This window comes from Phycodurus eques, chromosome 14, assembly GCF_024500275.1.
Source record: "Phycodurus eques isolate BA_2022a chromosome 14, UOR_Pequ_1.1, whole genome shotgun sequence".
NCBI classification, from domain to species: domain Eukaryota; kingdom Metazoa; phylum Chordata; class Actinopteri; order Syngnathiformes; family Syngnathidae; genus Phycodurus; species Phycodurus eques.
Window position 1 is genome coordinate 8,107,672 of NC_084538.1, and position 14,919 is coordinate 8,122,590.

Consider the following 14,919-nt stretch of genomic DNA (forward strand, 5'->3'; position numbering starts at 1 on the left):
GGGGAAAGATGATTTGTGTGTTTTGAGTACGAGTATGGCCACGGAATGAATTAAGCTCGTATCTCAAGCAAGGCACCACTGTAATGAGTGTGAAGTAAGTATGTTGAAGCGATACAGCTTGATGAAGGGACTAACATCTTTGTGTTATGTCTGTAAGAGCATGTATTTTGTTTGGCAATTGCATTTAAAAAGAAAAAGCTCTCGTGTAATGTTAATGCTTTAATTCTGAGAACAACCGAAGTGGCCTGAATGAAAATGAATTTGCAGTTCAGCCCATTCAAGCGGGAATGATTTTCATGATCATGTCAGTTTTGTGCCACAATGAAATATGACACAGAGCACAGTGCCTTTTCCTGCCTGGCACAGGAAGCGCCCATCTGGACGCGAATGCTGTCTGTCCTCTTGTTGTTGTTGTTGTTGTTGTTCCATGCTCTTGCAATATCTGGTGTCACACCGCCACTCGTTTCTATGCAGTTATTATTTGGGAAGCGCCAGACAGGGTGAACGCAGGGACATGGAGGGGAAAACAGTCGTCGTTAGTTTAAAATGCCGCTTAAGGCTGAAAGTGGATTAAAAAAAAAACGTGTTGTTTTTCTGGTCTTTTGGTGTATACGACAATCGCATTTTAAAGCCTGGAAACACAAAGATTTAAAAATGTGTCTTAAAGAGTACTGTTGAAGTGTAGCGTATGACTGTTTTTTTAAACATACTGAATATACCGTATTTACACAAATTGAGTCTGATATACCACAGTCCTGGGATGTTTATTTACTCAACTGCAGATGGAGAGCAGAAGTGTTTAATAAGAAGGGTTTTGTCAAACACATTTTTTGGATCAATATTAAAGACTATTACCAGTACCAGTATTACCTTTTTTCAATAACCTCGCAACAAAGCAAAAATCTGCAGCGAAGACTTTCGCTAACAAACCAGGCTAAATCTATCTCCTGCCTGACATTCTAACATTTTAGAACAGTGAAGATGTACAGGATTACTTCTACATATTTCCTTGATACTAATTACTAGTCCACTTTGCCAAAAGCCAGGGCTTTGGCACCATCTTGTGATATCTTATGGGATTTCGGATAGAGCACACAAAATGGTCTTTCAGCGAAAAATAGCTGAGGATAGAATCCACAGAAGAAAAGAAAAAAAATCACAAACTGGTGAATTTCTGACTAGTGAACATTGAGTGTGGAGAGAATTACTGTATGTTGATGAAGAATATTCACATTACACATTTGTATCAGGGAGGACAAGCTGTTGGTGGGCATCCACAAAAACTTACATTGCCAACTACTGACCTGGCATGCACATGATAGAGTTTTTAAACTCTTTTTTTAATTCACATGAATAGTGTTTACTCAACACCGGCAACCTAAGTCGAATCTGTACTTAAATCGTACCGTGCCATAGTCTCTCAGTAACCTATCCTAAAGCGATAGTAAAGTCATAATTACAGTAAATATTTGTAAGACAATCAAATGAAATACAAAGTACGACGTAAAAGAGTGTCTTCTTGTGCCCCGTCACTACGTAATCTTACGCCGCTGCGCAAACTAGTTCACTGCGCGTCTTGAGACCCACACTGACAGCTACCCAGACGACCGTGACGTCCGCCTGGAGAAGCTGAACAGTAGCCCCTACTCATCATCACGGCAACTTAAGGAAAGGAATTGTGACTGGATGTCATCCTTCCTCATGTGTTACCACTGAACAACATAATAATGTTGCCTCTTCACAGAGAAATGACTGCAGCCCCCGGTAGACCTGATGATGTGAGCATCATCAGGTCTTGTGTGACACTTGTCAAATGTGTGCTCATTTGCTCAACAATGTGTTGGGTAGGGTTAAACAACAATAACATGACATTGTTATCAGTGGTGGGAAGAAAGAAAGTACAAATGCTTTGTTACTAAACTATATTTTTCAAGTATCGGCACTGTACTTCTTTTTTAATTTTTCTGACTAATTTTTAACTGTACTCCCAAAATTTGAAAACATATCTGTACTTTCTACTCTTTACTTTGTCATAATAGACTTTACAACCTACGCAGATGACGACACAATGTAAAAAAAGACGCACAAGAATGATTTGTCGCTAATGCGTTCTCTTGTGCTAGCTTAAAAACATCCAGGTTTTGGCATTAAAAAATTATCCGTCTAATCTGAAAAAACACATAGCCTACAGCTAAGGTGGATGTTTTCAGTTGTTATCATTAGCACATTTAGCATTTTTTTTAAATCATTTCACAACAGCAGAGCTATGGGAACACATTGTTTAGATAGCATAAAAGGTAAGCTAACGCTAATAAACTCTTGAACGACAAATGTTATCATGCAATGTTCTTCTCAGTAAAAGCAATATGTAAGTCAAGAGGGAAACTAGTTTGTGTGAAAAGAAGTTTAGGAAATTATCAAAATAAGTATTGCATATAAGGGACAGTAAAATTTGCAAGTACATTTCCACCTGTACTTTATTTTTAACTTTTACTTAAGTACAGGAGTTGAATTATTGCTACTTTAACCACTTTTTTTTTTATTTTATTTTTTTACACAAGTACCTGTACTTCTACTTAAGTACAGAGTGTGAGTACTTTTGTCACCTCTGATTATTATGAAGTAACATGAGGTTAATTCAAACGACACATTTTTGACCAAAAAGCTTTCTGATTACTATAGAAACAACAAAACAGAATTGAGAAGTAACACCCTCTCCTTCAGGAAGCCAAGCAACTCAGTGGAGGTTGAGAGAAAGGTAGCGAGCGCCTTCTGGTGGTTAAGTGTATATTTGCTTTGTAAAAAGAAAATTTTTGATGTGGATTTTTAAATTAGTTATAATTAAATCCAATTTCTTTTAAAATACAGTGAAGAGATTTTTTTTTCTTTGTGTAAAACATTTTAGTTATTATCTGAAAACACCCCGCATGTTACAACCAGGGGGCAGGTGCTGCACCCTGCAGATAATAAACATCATTAGCACACGTAAAGCATAAAATGAAATACATCATTTGTTCACACACGCTGCTTTAATGATGATTTGAGACGCAACAGGCATGACTGTGGCACATCTGGGACAGGCAGAATAATGAACGAAAGAGTAATGGGTCATGAAATAATGATGTAGAATAATGACTCCACACATGTACACGTTTGCACACACACATGACAAGTTCATGATGACTATTTATCTTTACTTTATGCTGTGATATGTTCAGTTGTCCCCCCCACCCTCCACCCCGGTACGAACAAGTTCATTAGGAGGAAGTCACGGCCCCTTGGTGAGCATTTTATTGTTTTATAGTCTGGATTCTCTCAGCATGTACAAGCGAGTGTAATAACATAGCCGTATGAGCGTAGTGACAAATTAAACGCCTACAGCCAGTGAAAATGGAAGAAAATATGGAGTTACCTCATACACCTTACAGTTAAAATAGCTTGTGTGTGTCTCTGAATTTTTGTCCATTCATTCGAAAAAAATGGGCTTCTCGACAAGTTCTTCCACACCAACAAATTTGTCCAAACTGTCTTGATAAGCTGTGCTTAGATTTTCAAGTCTAGACCAATCAAGAAATGCATGGTGGTAGATTAACATACCATGGGACATATCCTCTAGATTAGTATTTCCCAACCTTTATTGAGCCAAGGCACATACATACTTTATGTTGAAATAATCTAGTGGCACACCACCAAACCAAAATATAACAAAAAGTGTACAGTGGTGCCTGACAAGTTCACAAGTTTAATTCGTTCCTTGACCACGCTTGGGCCTCATAAACCATGCATCTCAAGTCATATTTCCCCATTCAAATGAATGGAAATACCATTCTAGTCTACCAAAAAAAATCCACCGAAAAAGTTTTTTTTTTTTTTTTTTTTTTTAAATAGTACTTTATAATATTGTACTTTATCAAAACATACAGTAATAACATAGTTAAATAGAATTTTGAGATTTGTTTTTTGCTACAATTCAATGGACATTGTGCTGCTCCTGGTGTGGGGGCCTTGGCCACCTCGGGACAGTATAATAGAGACACAGAAATACGTGGAAAAAAATGAATTCAAAAAGCTGCAATATAGTTGCGCGCGAACCATAAACCGCAATATACCAGGGGAACGCAAACTTTTTGATACTCGTATTCAACAAGTATCAAAAGGTCTCTGCAGTCTTGTGAGTTCATGGGAGACTTTTAAGGCATAATTTAGTTTTAAGACATTTTTTCCCCTTTCTCCACATGGAGTACCTTGGGTGTAAAAACATGCCACTTAACCTGACTTGTCAGCTTGACTTGCCTAAGGTGCGAGTGTTGGATTCCAGCTGGTCAACAATCTGTGTGTTCCATCGCAGTCTGAGCCCGAAGGTGACCGACCACATGCGGGAAATATTTTGACGGCGAGTGTGTTGAGTGTGGTGATGATAAGACTTCTCCCGTGAGCGCTGACTATTAAAAGTTGACTCAAGTCTACTTTTTACTGGCCTCCAGCTCCTGACTGAATCTGCTGGAACTGACGGAACAATTTAAAAGGTGCAAACTGCTTGATTTTCAGGATATTTGGACGACCAGAACAACACCAGAACAAGGATTTTTAACACAAATTTTCAAGACATTAAAATGATTATTATTATTATTAAATTGTTAACGTGCTATCAGTGGCGGTCCTAGCTTGAAGGGTATTTTGTGTGAAACCCCCCTTTGGCACCGCCACCCCTCCATGTGCAGCCGCAGAGTGCTCACAAGACCAAAAATTGTCACTGTGTGCTATAATGTTTCATCCTAGGGTTTTTTTGACGAAGTCTTGTCACAGACATGTTATAAGACACCTGCAAACTGTTTAAAATTGTGCAAATAAATTGTATATCTTTAAGGTAAATTTTTTTAATGAAAATGTAGTTTGCTGGAATTTTTAGATTCCACAGTACTTTTTTAAAGAGATTTTTTGGGGTGCAAAAGGATCCCACTTATCCAGACTTCTCAGGCGTCTTGAATGTACCTCAAAAGCAAGACACCAGTCGCAGAATGTCCAAAAGTAAAGTCCATTGTCTACAAAAACCTGGTCAATACTGGTTGAGAGGCCTATCAAGCCAGCAGTTGTGGAAACAAAAACAGGTAATAGAACCCTAATAAAAGGAAACCAATACGACGGCTAAACTTTGCTTAACTGGCAACTGTTTCCAAGTATGATGACACTGAAACACTTGGTGGCTAAAGTACGTGAACAATGCCGGTGGACTACTTGGGCACGCTGGAGTCATTCTACTTTCATTCTGACTGCTTACTTCTGATGCATATTCCTCATCTCATTCTTTCAAAAACATGTCACAAAAAAATAAAAAAATGTAAAAAACACAGTTGATCCTTTTGCTAGCTTAAATAAGGTCTAGTGAGGTCACATTATCACAACTCTATGGGCAAAATCTTTACAGTTATTTCTTATTTTTAATCACATTTTTCGGTCAAACACCATTTTTTTGTTGACTTGTTTGATCAGGGAACATCTGTAAGGGAACTCAACACTTCCCCTCTCGTCCCTTTGCCTGTCTCACTTCCTCCGCACCTGAACTTTTACTCACTTCTCTTACTCACTTCTGAGTGACACTTTCAACAGCATGACTCGATCATGCAGCTTCTTCTTATGCTTCATGTTCAGCACAGGTAATAAGGCCATTTAATATCATCATATAATATGTAAAATAAGTATTTTCCCAAAATATCTAATAATAGTCTTTCCTTTGTTATTTCCAAGCCATTGACCAAATAAGAATGTATTTCTTGAAATTTGTTAATATTAACAGTTTAAAAAAAAAAAAAAAAAAAAGTATATTACAATTTAATTAATGTAAATGGTTTTGATTTTTTGGGTGTGTCAAAAAGATATGACTTGATTCTCGTCACGTTAAGAGATTATTCTTGTAACATTATAACTAAATTATCACATTACAATTTTATTCTTATACTTGTAATATTACGAACACATAAGATTACAACTTTTTTATGGAAAAATAGACAACTAGTATTAATATTACGACTTTCTTCGTGTAATATTACACCATGCATCATAAAAGTCAAAGGTTTTTGTCGTAAAATAATGACTTTTTCTAGGAAATATGAAATGGTTTTTTTCTCTCTTGACAAAAGACAATGTTTTTTCTCATCGTATCATAATGTCATTCTTTTAACATTGTGAGTTTTTCTCAATGTATAAATATATTTTTATGTGCCTTTTCCCCCCTTGGATTTTACTATTATTTCCTCTATACTATACAATATAATCGCAATTTTGGCATTGGCCCTTTGAACTGTGATTTTTACCAATGAGCCATGTACTGCCCTGTGCTTGTTTTCCTGTACGTAGCATACAACTTGGTTCAGGTGGTAAGTACCAAGCTCCAACTGACAGCCACACCGAACTACCCAGTACCAGTGGGACAGAAAGTCAGCCTGTACTGCAGCGCACCAAGTTGGCCGGCCTTGGACAACTGGTACTGGCAACGACAGGAGAAAGAGACATGGGAGCAAGTGGCCGAGGGGACCAATCTTACCCTGACTGAGCCGCAGCAGAGCGGGCTGTACCGCTGCGTTGCTCAAAGCAATCTATCAGAGCACGTAAGTCCCAGTCACGCAGTCTACATCATCTCTAATCATGTAACAGGTTGGTGGCCCGATCAGTAAATGCACACCTGCAGTGGCCCAGGGCGAGTCAACTATTTGCAACCCCAAATCAGTAGTCCTGTAACGCTCATCCGGGAACTTCTGTCATTTTAGAATTTAGCCATTTTTTGATCCATTAGGGCCACCATATTTATTGCCCTTGTTTGGCAAAAGTACTTTATCATCGTAAGATTACAACTTTTTTGTCACATAATTTTAAGATGCTTTTTCTCATAATATTGGACTTGATTCTCAAGTCTAATACAATATTTGTAATATTTCGTAAGATTACTTTATTCTAATTAACTTTTTTCTCTTTATTCTCATAATATAGATGGTTTTCTCATCTGACAACAAATATGGTCGCTTAGCAATTCTAGGCACATGATGATTTTTTTCTTGTATAATTTCATTTTGTTCTTTAAAAATTACATTGAAATTAAATGTGTCCTTATATTATGAGAAGAACATAGAGCTATGAGAATGAAGTTTAAGTAAACATGGATATACTTGAAGTAATTTGTAATATAAGACTTTATTCTCGTAATATTAAGAGTGTCTTCAAGAAAAAATGTAAATGTAATGTAAAATGATTTTTATCCTTTTAACTCATTCATTTTCCATTGACAGCTATATCAGTCAAATATCCATGTTAACTGGGAGAGCTGGGTGTTTAATATTGACTTTCTTTCCTGAAATTACTTTATTCTCTAACATTTTTCAAAAAAACATTCTTATAACATTTCAATTTCAATCTCTCTACACTTTTTGTTGTAATATTAAGATTTTTTCCCCCCATAAGATTACATCCACGGTCTCTTAGCATTCCCACTTTTTCCTTGTAAAAGCAGACTTTTTTGAAGGCTACAACTTCTTTGCAATAATATTACAACTATATCATTATATAATTATTATGATTTTATGACTATAAAATTACAGTCTGGATACATTTCAGATTATTTGATGAAAACCACTCAAAACTGAATTGGAGATGTGTTAGACATTCCACGTTTTTCTTTTTGTTTTGTGTTTGGGACCAATTCTTTTGTTAACATTTGCCAGTATCCCCTTAATTTGGTGCAGAAAGACTGTGATTAACGTTTGTACTTGATTTCACTGTAGCAAAACACTTATCTGCACTTGTGGTGATGCTTTTTCTGCATGGCCTCAGCCATGATCACAACAAATTCTTGTCACTCATCAGTCAACATGTTCACTGACACACATATGAACTTCCTTTTTTCTTTACTATTGATTTACTTATTTTACAGAGAATGTGGGAATAACTGCCTTGGCTCGCTCTCTTATGGCCTTGATAATGAATATCGCTGTCATTTTTTGGTTGTCCTGGCAAAGACTTAGAGACAACGGGAGCCCCACCAACATGGGAGCTAAAGGTACAAAATAGCACAACTAAGAATAGCTTTTTATTTATTTATTTTTAAAAAGGCAAATATAACATTTGTATTATTCTTTTCCGAGGGCTGGAAAGGAACCAAAGTAAGAAGCAAACATTTTTTATTTATCTTATTATTTACAGAAATATAATGTATATCAAATATTAGATAACTGTATTTGTATTTCTATGGAAATATTTTATTATATTTTTATACTTTTATTTTGTAACAATGAATATAAAAAGTCAACACACCCCTTTTCAAATAATAGGTTTTTCTGTGACAAAAAAGAAAAACAAGACCAAAACTTTTTTGCACCATTAATGTGGCATCAGCGCAATTACATACGGCTCAATTGAAATACTGATAAACTGGGAATGTGGCCGTTTTCAGATTTTAACCAATCATATTCAACCGAATGTTAAAGCACACACACACCAAGCACACACCAACCACACACCTGCCACCAAGATGTTAAAAATATATGTTTTTTTTAACATCTTGGTCATATTTTTGACATCACAAAAACCTGTCAATCGGGTAGTGTTGACTATTTATATCCACACACACACACACACACACACACACACACACACACACACACACACACGTGTACATATATATTCATTTATTTAATGACACATTTATTTATTTTACATTATTTTCCAATTTCAGTTGCATCAGATAGGTGTGATATTATGTCCATCCATCCATTTTCTGAGCCGCTTATCCTCACTAGGGTCGCGGGCGTGCTGGAGCCTATCCCAGCTATCATCGGGCAGGAGGCGGGGTACACCCTGAACTGGTTGCCAGCCAATCGCAGGGCACACATAAACAAACAAGCATTCACACTCAGATTCACACCTACGGGCAATTTAGAGTCTTCAATCAACCAACCACGCATTTTTTTTGGGATGTGGGAGGAAACCGGAGTGCCCGGAGAAAACCCACGCAGGCACGGGGAGAACATGCAAACCCCACACAGGTGGGGCCAGGGATTAAACCCCGGTCCCCAGAACTGTGAGGCAGACGCTCTGACCAGTTAACCACCGTGCCGTGATATTATGTATTTATTTTTATTTATTTTTTTTACATTGTAAAATATGTATTTATTTATTGTTTTTTTGCATCACAGGGGCGGTCTTCCGCAGCCCGAGAACAACAGACACGTGTACATGAATTACTCAAGCACTAACCTAGCCTAAACAGATCTGGATCCCACACGCATGACTGCGGAGAGCACATCCTCAGTTCTGCCGTGAACATCTGATTAGGCAGATAGAGCAACTGAATGTGGACTCCAACTCACACAAACACCTACAAAACCACTAGTTGACTATCTGTAGTCCACAGGGTGTGCTTACTGCTCGGTGAGATTGTCACTATACGGTGACGAAAACTCACCACAAGCAACTCAAAATAACGTGCAAGACTCGCCATCTTCTCAGAATACAATAAAGCAGAGAACCCACTGTTGTTTTTGTCACTGTGAATAATCAACCAGGGAGCTGAAAATGTCACAATATCAGATGCCCGAAGGGAACACGTGACTTTGACAGAATTACTTCTGCGTCCTCGCACTTGACTGGTGGAAAATGCTGTATATTTTATTGACGCCATGTCAAAAATAAAAACATTAAAAGGCACTGACTGCATTACCTCATTAACTGACTACATTGTTTGTTGTAAGTTCTTTTGGTGAAAATAAAGAGTCAGACTTGCAGAGAATCCCACAGACTTCTGCTTGCAAAACTTCTTCTTTTCTGTGCACACTTCACACAGGAAGCCGGATTAATGCAATTTAGTCTTCACATAAAAAAATAAGCAGTGGTTGGTAGTCAGAAGAAACAAGGTCTTTTCTGCTGGCCTAAGCACTAGGAGAAGCACTGGCCTACATTTATAACCTTAATTGTTATGTTTGTTCCACTAAATTGTACTAATTTATTCCCAACAGTGTATTCTCTTTATTTGGTACCATTTCATTTTACAAATGGCATGGACAGAACAGTCACTGATGGCGTAGTGGTACACTGCCTGAGTTCAGTACAGGCAGCTTTGGTTCAGTTCCCACTCAGTGACAGTTTGAATGTGAGTGCGAAAGGTTGTCTCTCTCTATGTGCTTTCTGTTTGACTGGCGACCAGTCCAAGGTTGTAGTCAACCTTTGACCTAAAATCAGCCAGGACAGGCTCCAGCCCAAGATAAGCAGTCTAAAAAAATGGCTGTATGAATGGGATAGAGAAAACATGATCTCCTGGTGTAACCCAATACCGTTTATTATGCCACTTCTTGGGTGTGTTCAAGTCAAAGCAGCTCGGGCTGATGGAGCTCATCAGGAAGTCTCTGACTCTGGTGTCGGCTGTCCAAAGAGATCTGCGAGGTGACGGTGTGGGAGCAGCTCTCGCCCTTCGCCAGCCTCTTCAGATGAGCCATGATGAACCGTCGAAACTTTCTGGTGGCGAAACAGTACACCACCGGATCCAAAATGCAGTTGAGGCCCATGAGAAGCAAGGTCAACTGATGCGCGTCGTTGAGCGTCTGCACAGTCTCGCCATTCCAGTCCACGTGGCCCCACCCCTCTTGGATCTGCAGTACCGCCAGCGTCCAGAAGCCTTGGACCACGTGATGAGGCAGGAAGCACAGGACGAATACGCCGACCACCGCCATAAGCATTTGCACAGCCCTCCGTTTCACCCCTGTAGGCCTCCTGGACGAGGAGATAGTCATGTTGGACTTCCTGGATAAAACCGTTCCGGACTTTAGCTCAGCGAGAGGAGCGCTTTGGGAGAACAAGGCTCGGGCGATGAGGAGGTTACACACTACTACGAGCGCGAAAACGACAAAAAACATTGCGACGATTGCAAAATGCGTGGCGGCCACCACTCTTTTGGACGAGTCATCCCCATTCTGGTAGCCTTCGAAACAGCGGGTGACGTTCCTGTCCTGGTTGGTGCCCGGACTGGCAAGAAAAGGAACAGCCATGGAAACGGTCGTCAACCAGATGACAACACAAACGGCGATTCCGCGGCGCCTGTGGTCCGACGAGGCCGCGTCTAAAGGCCGGGTGACCGCCCAGTACCGGTTGACACTGATGGCGCCAAGGAAGAGGATGGAGCAGTAGGTGTTGATGAAGAACAACGAGCCGGTCAGTCGGCACAGAAAGTCTTTGTAGATCCACGTGCCTTGGCGGCTGTAATAGCCAATCCAGAAGGGGAGGGCACACACGAAGAGGAGATCTGCGATGGTCAGGTTGGTCATGTAGATGCGGATTTCCCCCATGGCTTTGGCTTCTCGTAGGCGGCGCAGCACAAACAGCACATAAATGTTGGCAAAGAGTCCAAGGATGAAGATGACGCCATATGCCGTCGGGAAAAGTTGATAACGAAAAGGCGAGTCCAGGAAGTTCGAGTCATTGGTGGCCGTAAACGGCAGAATCATGACTTCTGCGGCGCTTTCTGTCGTGGAAAGCCATGTTTCTGTCTGTGGGAGACAAGACAAAACCCATTGTAACAACAGAGATTCACCACACCGAGCAAATTGTAAATGACGTCAAAAGAAACAGAATGATTATTTATTTACTATGATGACTGGAGGGAAAACTATCCCAAAGTCGTGGCCTTCAACCAAAAACATAATAGACCATTGGAACTAAAAAAAAATCCATCCTGCTAGGCTGAATTTAAGATTGCTTCAAATTTCAAACACATTTTTCTCATAAGAACAATGGCAAAGCCAAAATACACTTAACGATGCATTAAACGGACCGTGACTACATACTATTTTCATTATGGTCATGAAGGAAATTACATTAACACCCCTGAAAATGTTAATTCAACTTTAACCTCACCCTCCAAAACCAAAACAGATACTGAGCTGTAACTACTCGCATTTTGTCAGTGACACTTCATGTAGTTTTCACAATGGATTGTATAGGTCTATCCATCCATCCATCCATTTTCTGAGCCGCTTCTCCTCACTCGGGTCGCGGGCGTGCTGGAGCCTATCCCAGCTATCATCGGGCAGGAGGCGGGGTACACCCTGAACTGGTTGCCAACCAATCGCAGGGCACATACAAACAAACAACCATTCGCACTCACATTCAGACCTACAGGAAATTTAGAGTTGTCAATTAACCTACCATGCATGTTTTGGAGATGTGGGAGGAAACCGGAGTGCCCGGAGAAAACCCACGCAGGCATGGGGAGAACATGCAAACTCCACACAGGCGGGGCCGGGGATTGAACCCCGGTCCTCAGAACTGTGAGGCAGACGCTCTAATCACATAGGTCTGTTATGTAAATAGTGCACGTCATCACAAACGTCATACAAGACGTAAGCAAAAGTGAAGCAATACATTAAATAGGACGTTTTACCATGGTTTCTCGCATCTGGCGGCCCTCTCGTGTCTGCTTATATTTCAACTGTGAAAGAAAGAGTGTGTTATGCGGAAGTCAATGTTGTTGGGTGTCTTGATACAGATCACTGAGTCAAGGCGCAAACGTCTTTCATCAATATGTGTCAAAGAAAACATGCATTGCACAATTATTTTGTATGCTTCTGGTTACAGATCTCACCATGCTTTTCCCAAATATTTATGGTAGTTTTAATAGTTTTTCAACTCTAATAAAAACTGCCAGATGTTAGACGTTAAATTTCAAATGTAATCATAACACTTAAATCCTAAAATACATCCTGAGCATCTATTGAGGTTATAACTTGCCAGAAAATGAGATTTGAAGGCACAAAATATGAAAGTCACATTCAAAATTGTCTTGACTTACCACACGGTGTCTTCTCTGTGTGTTGTCTGCGTGTCTGGAAGTGTCAGTGGGAGTCAAAGTGAAGGCAAGCGTCAAGTATCAAAAAGAAGGAGGTGCAAACGTCTTGAGAAATCCCACATGGTGTAACATTCCTGTCAGCCAAATTGAAGAAGACACGCCCATGCTGGAGAAATCTTGGAGTTTTACACTTACTTCACATTGACGTATGCCTTTTAATTAAGTCATTGTGTGCTGTTTAACCGCAGTTCTATTTTACTGATCCTCACATTCCTGAATATCAGAGATTTCCCGAACTTAAAAAAAACATGGGCCTACAACATTGATACATGTTATATTTGAACCAAACTTTTCTGGAAAAAAAAAAGGCTTGGAGTTCAAACCATCATAATGCATGATGTCACTCAGTAAGCATTTAAGGATAACTCTACTGTTTTTCCTTTTTTCTTATGCTTTGCGTGTGTGTGTGTGTGTGTGTGTGTGTGTGTGTGTGTGTGTGTGTGTGTGTGTGTGTGTGTGTGTGTGTGTGTGTTCTACTCACCACAAGAGCATACCTACAATGGCAAAGAGGGGAAAGTGTGATGAAACCAAAAGTGTATGGCTGTGTATGAGGAATTACTACAATTACAAATAAGAATAAAAAAGAAAAATTCTCAATTACATGGTAAATGCTCAATAGCACGTAGCTGAAATGCGATCATGCTAATAACTAGCATTAAAATTATCAGAGAAGCTTATCAATAAAAGTAAGTTTCTACTGTTATATTACAAAACCGTACTTCGAAGAGTAGTTATACTTTTACTACATACTTATGGTAATGTTTTACACTTCCGTCATACAGTTAGGAACATTAAACTCTTTCTTGAACCATAATCAGTCAGATTTTCTAAACTCTACTGAAAGGAAGATCTGCTTCTTATTGTCTTTGGGAACGTTGGGGAAATGAAATGTTTGTGTTGCACCATTTCCCTATTTGGTGACATGTGATGAATTTGGTTTCCATTTAGGCCTAATTTATATAAAACAAGAACTTTGGTCTTTTTCACACTTTTCAAGACACTTAAAAGCTAGTATAAAACACACGTTGACATCCTGGCAGTTTCATTAAAATCAAAGTTAATCTTGGATTGAAATTGAACAAATTTGTCCCAAATTAACACCAGTTTCACACCATTAATTAAATTTGATTGTTCTTTACAAATCACAATTTCACATTATAATTATCTTAGCTTTTACAGCCCTTACGCTAAAAGATCTTTATGGAATGTATTCTATGTAGAAGAAGGTTGCAAGTGTTGCTTTCTAACCACTAGAGGTCAGACCAGGCCTGTCAAAACAGGCCTCGCAGCTCTGCATGAGCATGTTTCTGTTCAGAGCCTTCTCTTCTCTCAATCACAGTGTCAAGCTTTATTGGTGCAATTAGCTTGGCAATCAAAGGAAGAAAACAACAACTCTTTATGGTGGCTGTGGCCTATATGACTACCAGACATTTACCATTGCTTTCTTTGCAAATGCTAGGGAAAGAGAGCTTCAATGATTACAATAGTAGCTTTATTAATACCATTTGCACAGATTTTAACCAAGTCGACGTGGTTGACAAATCTGTACACGGACCAACCCACCAAAGACTAAAACCCTTTGGCATGTTAGCCAGATTGTGTACACAAGTGCACTACTCTCTAACTGAACATGCCACGAAAACCTTGGCTAACCGTCCCACATCTGACACCCATTTTCACAGAACTCTGAAGACTAGTACCCTCAGCCCTCTATCTATTGGCTTCAAACTCATAGACTGACCCTGAGAGCCAGGTCCTTTGGTATGGTTATGCCACAGATGGCCTCATTGCAAAACCATCCCGCTTCTGACACCATCACGGACACAACTGCAGAAATTACATTCTCTATCACACTTTTGCCAGAATCAGTACCCTCAACCTAGATGAGAATCAAGCCTATTCAGTTGAATAACCTGTACATTGACCACGACACGAATGAGGCAGCTTTCTTCCAACTGGTCTCAAGGCTAACCATCCCACATCTGACAAAATTTGTTGGAAAACCATAGGGATTTTTGGTACAGATCCGGAAAAGC

At 39.4% G+C, this 14,919-nt stretch overlaps 1 protein-coding gene across 2 annotated transcripts; it reads right to left on the bottom strand.

Annotated features, from left to right (window-relative positions):
- Nucleotides 1-7,619: 7,619 nt before the first annotated feature.
- Nucleotides 7,620-12,915, bottom strand: ptafr (platelet-activating factor receptor). 2 transcript variants are annotated; one of them, XM_061697084.1, is made up of 3 exons: nt 12,827-12,891; nt 12,419-12,466; nt 7,620-11,525 (listed from the first exon to the last, which is right to left on the bottom strand). In XM_061697084.1, exons 2-3 carry the CDS (start codon nt 12,431-12,433, stop codon nt 10,350-10,352), a joined length of 1,191 nt encoding a protein of 396 aa, XP_061553068.1. In that variant the 5' UTR covers nt 12,434-12,466; nt 12,827-12,891; the 3' UTR covers nt 7,620-10,349. The 2 variants fall into 2 exon arrangements, with proteins under 2 accessions (XP_061553068.1, XP_061553069.1); XM_061697085.1 differs by lacking the exon at nt 12,419-12,466 and having other exon boundaries at nt 12,827-12,915.
- Nucleotides 12,916-14,919: the final 2,004 nt, after the last annotated feature.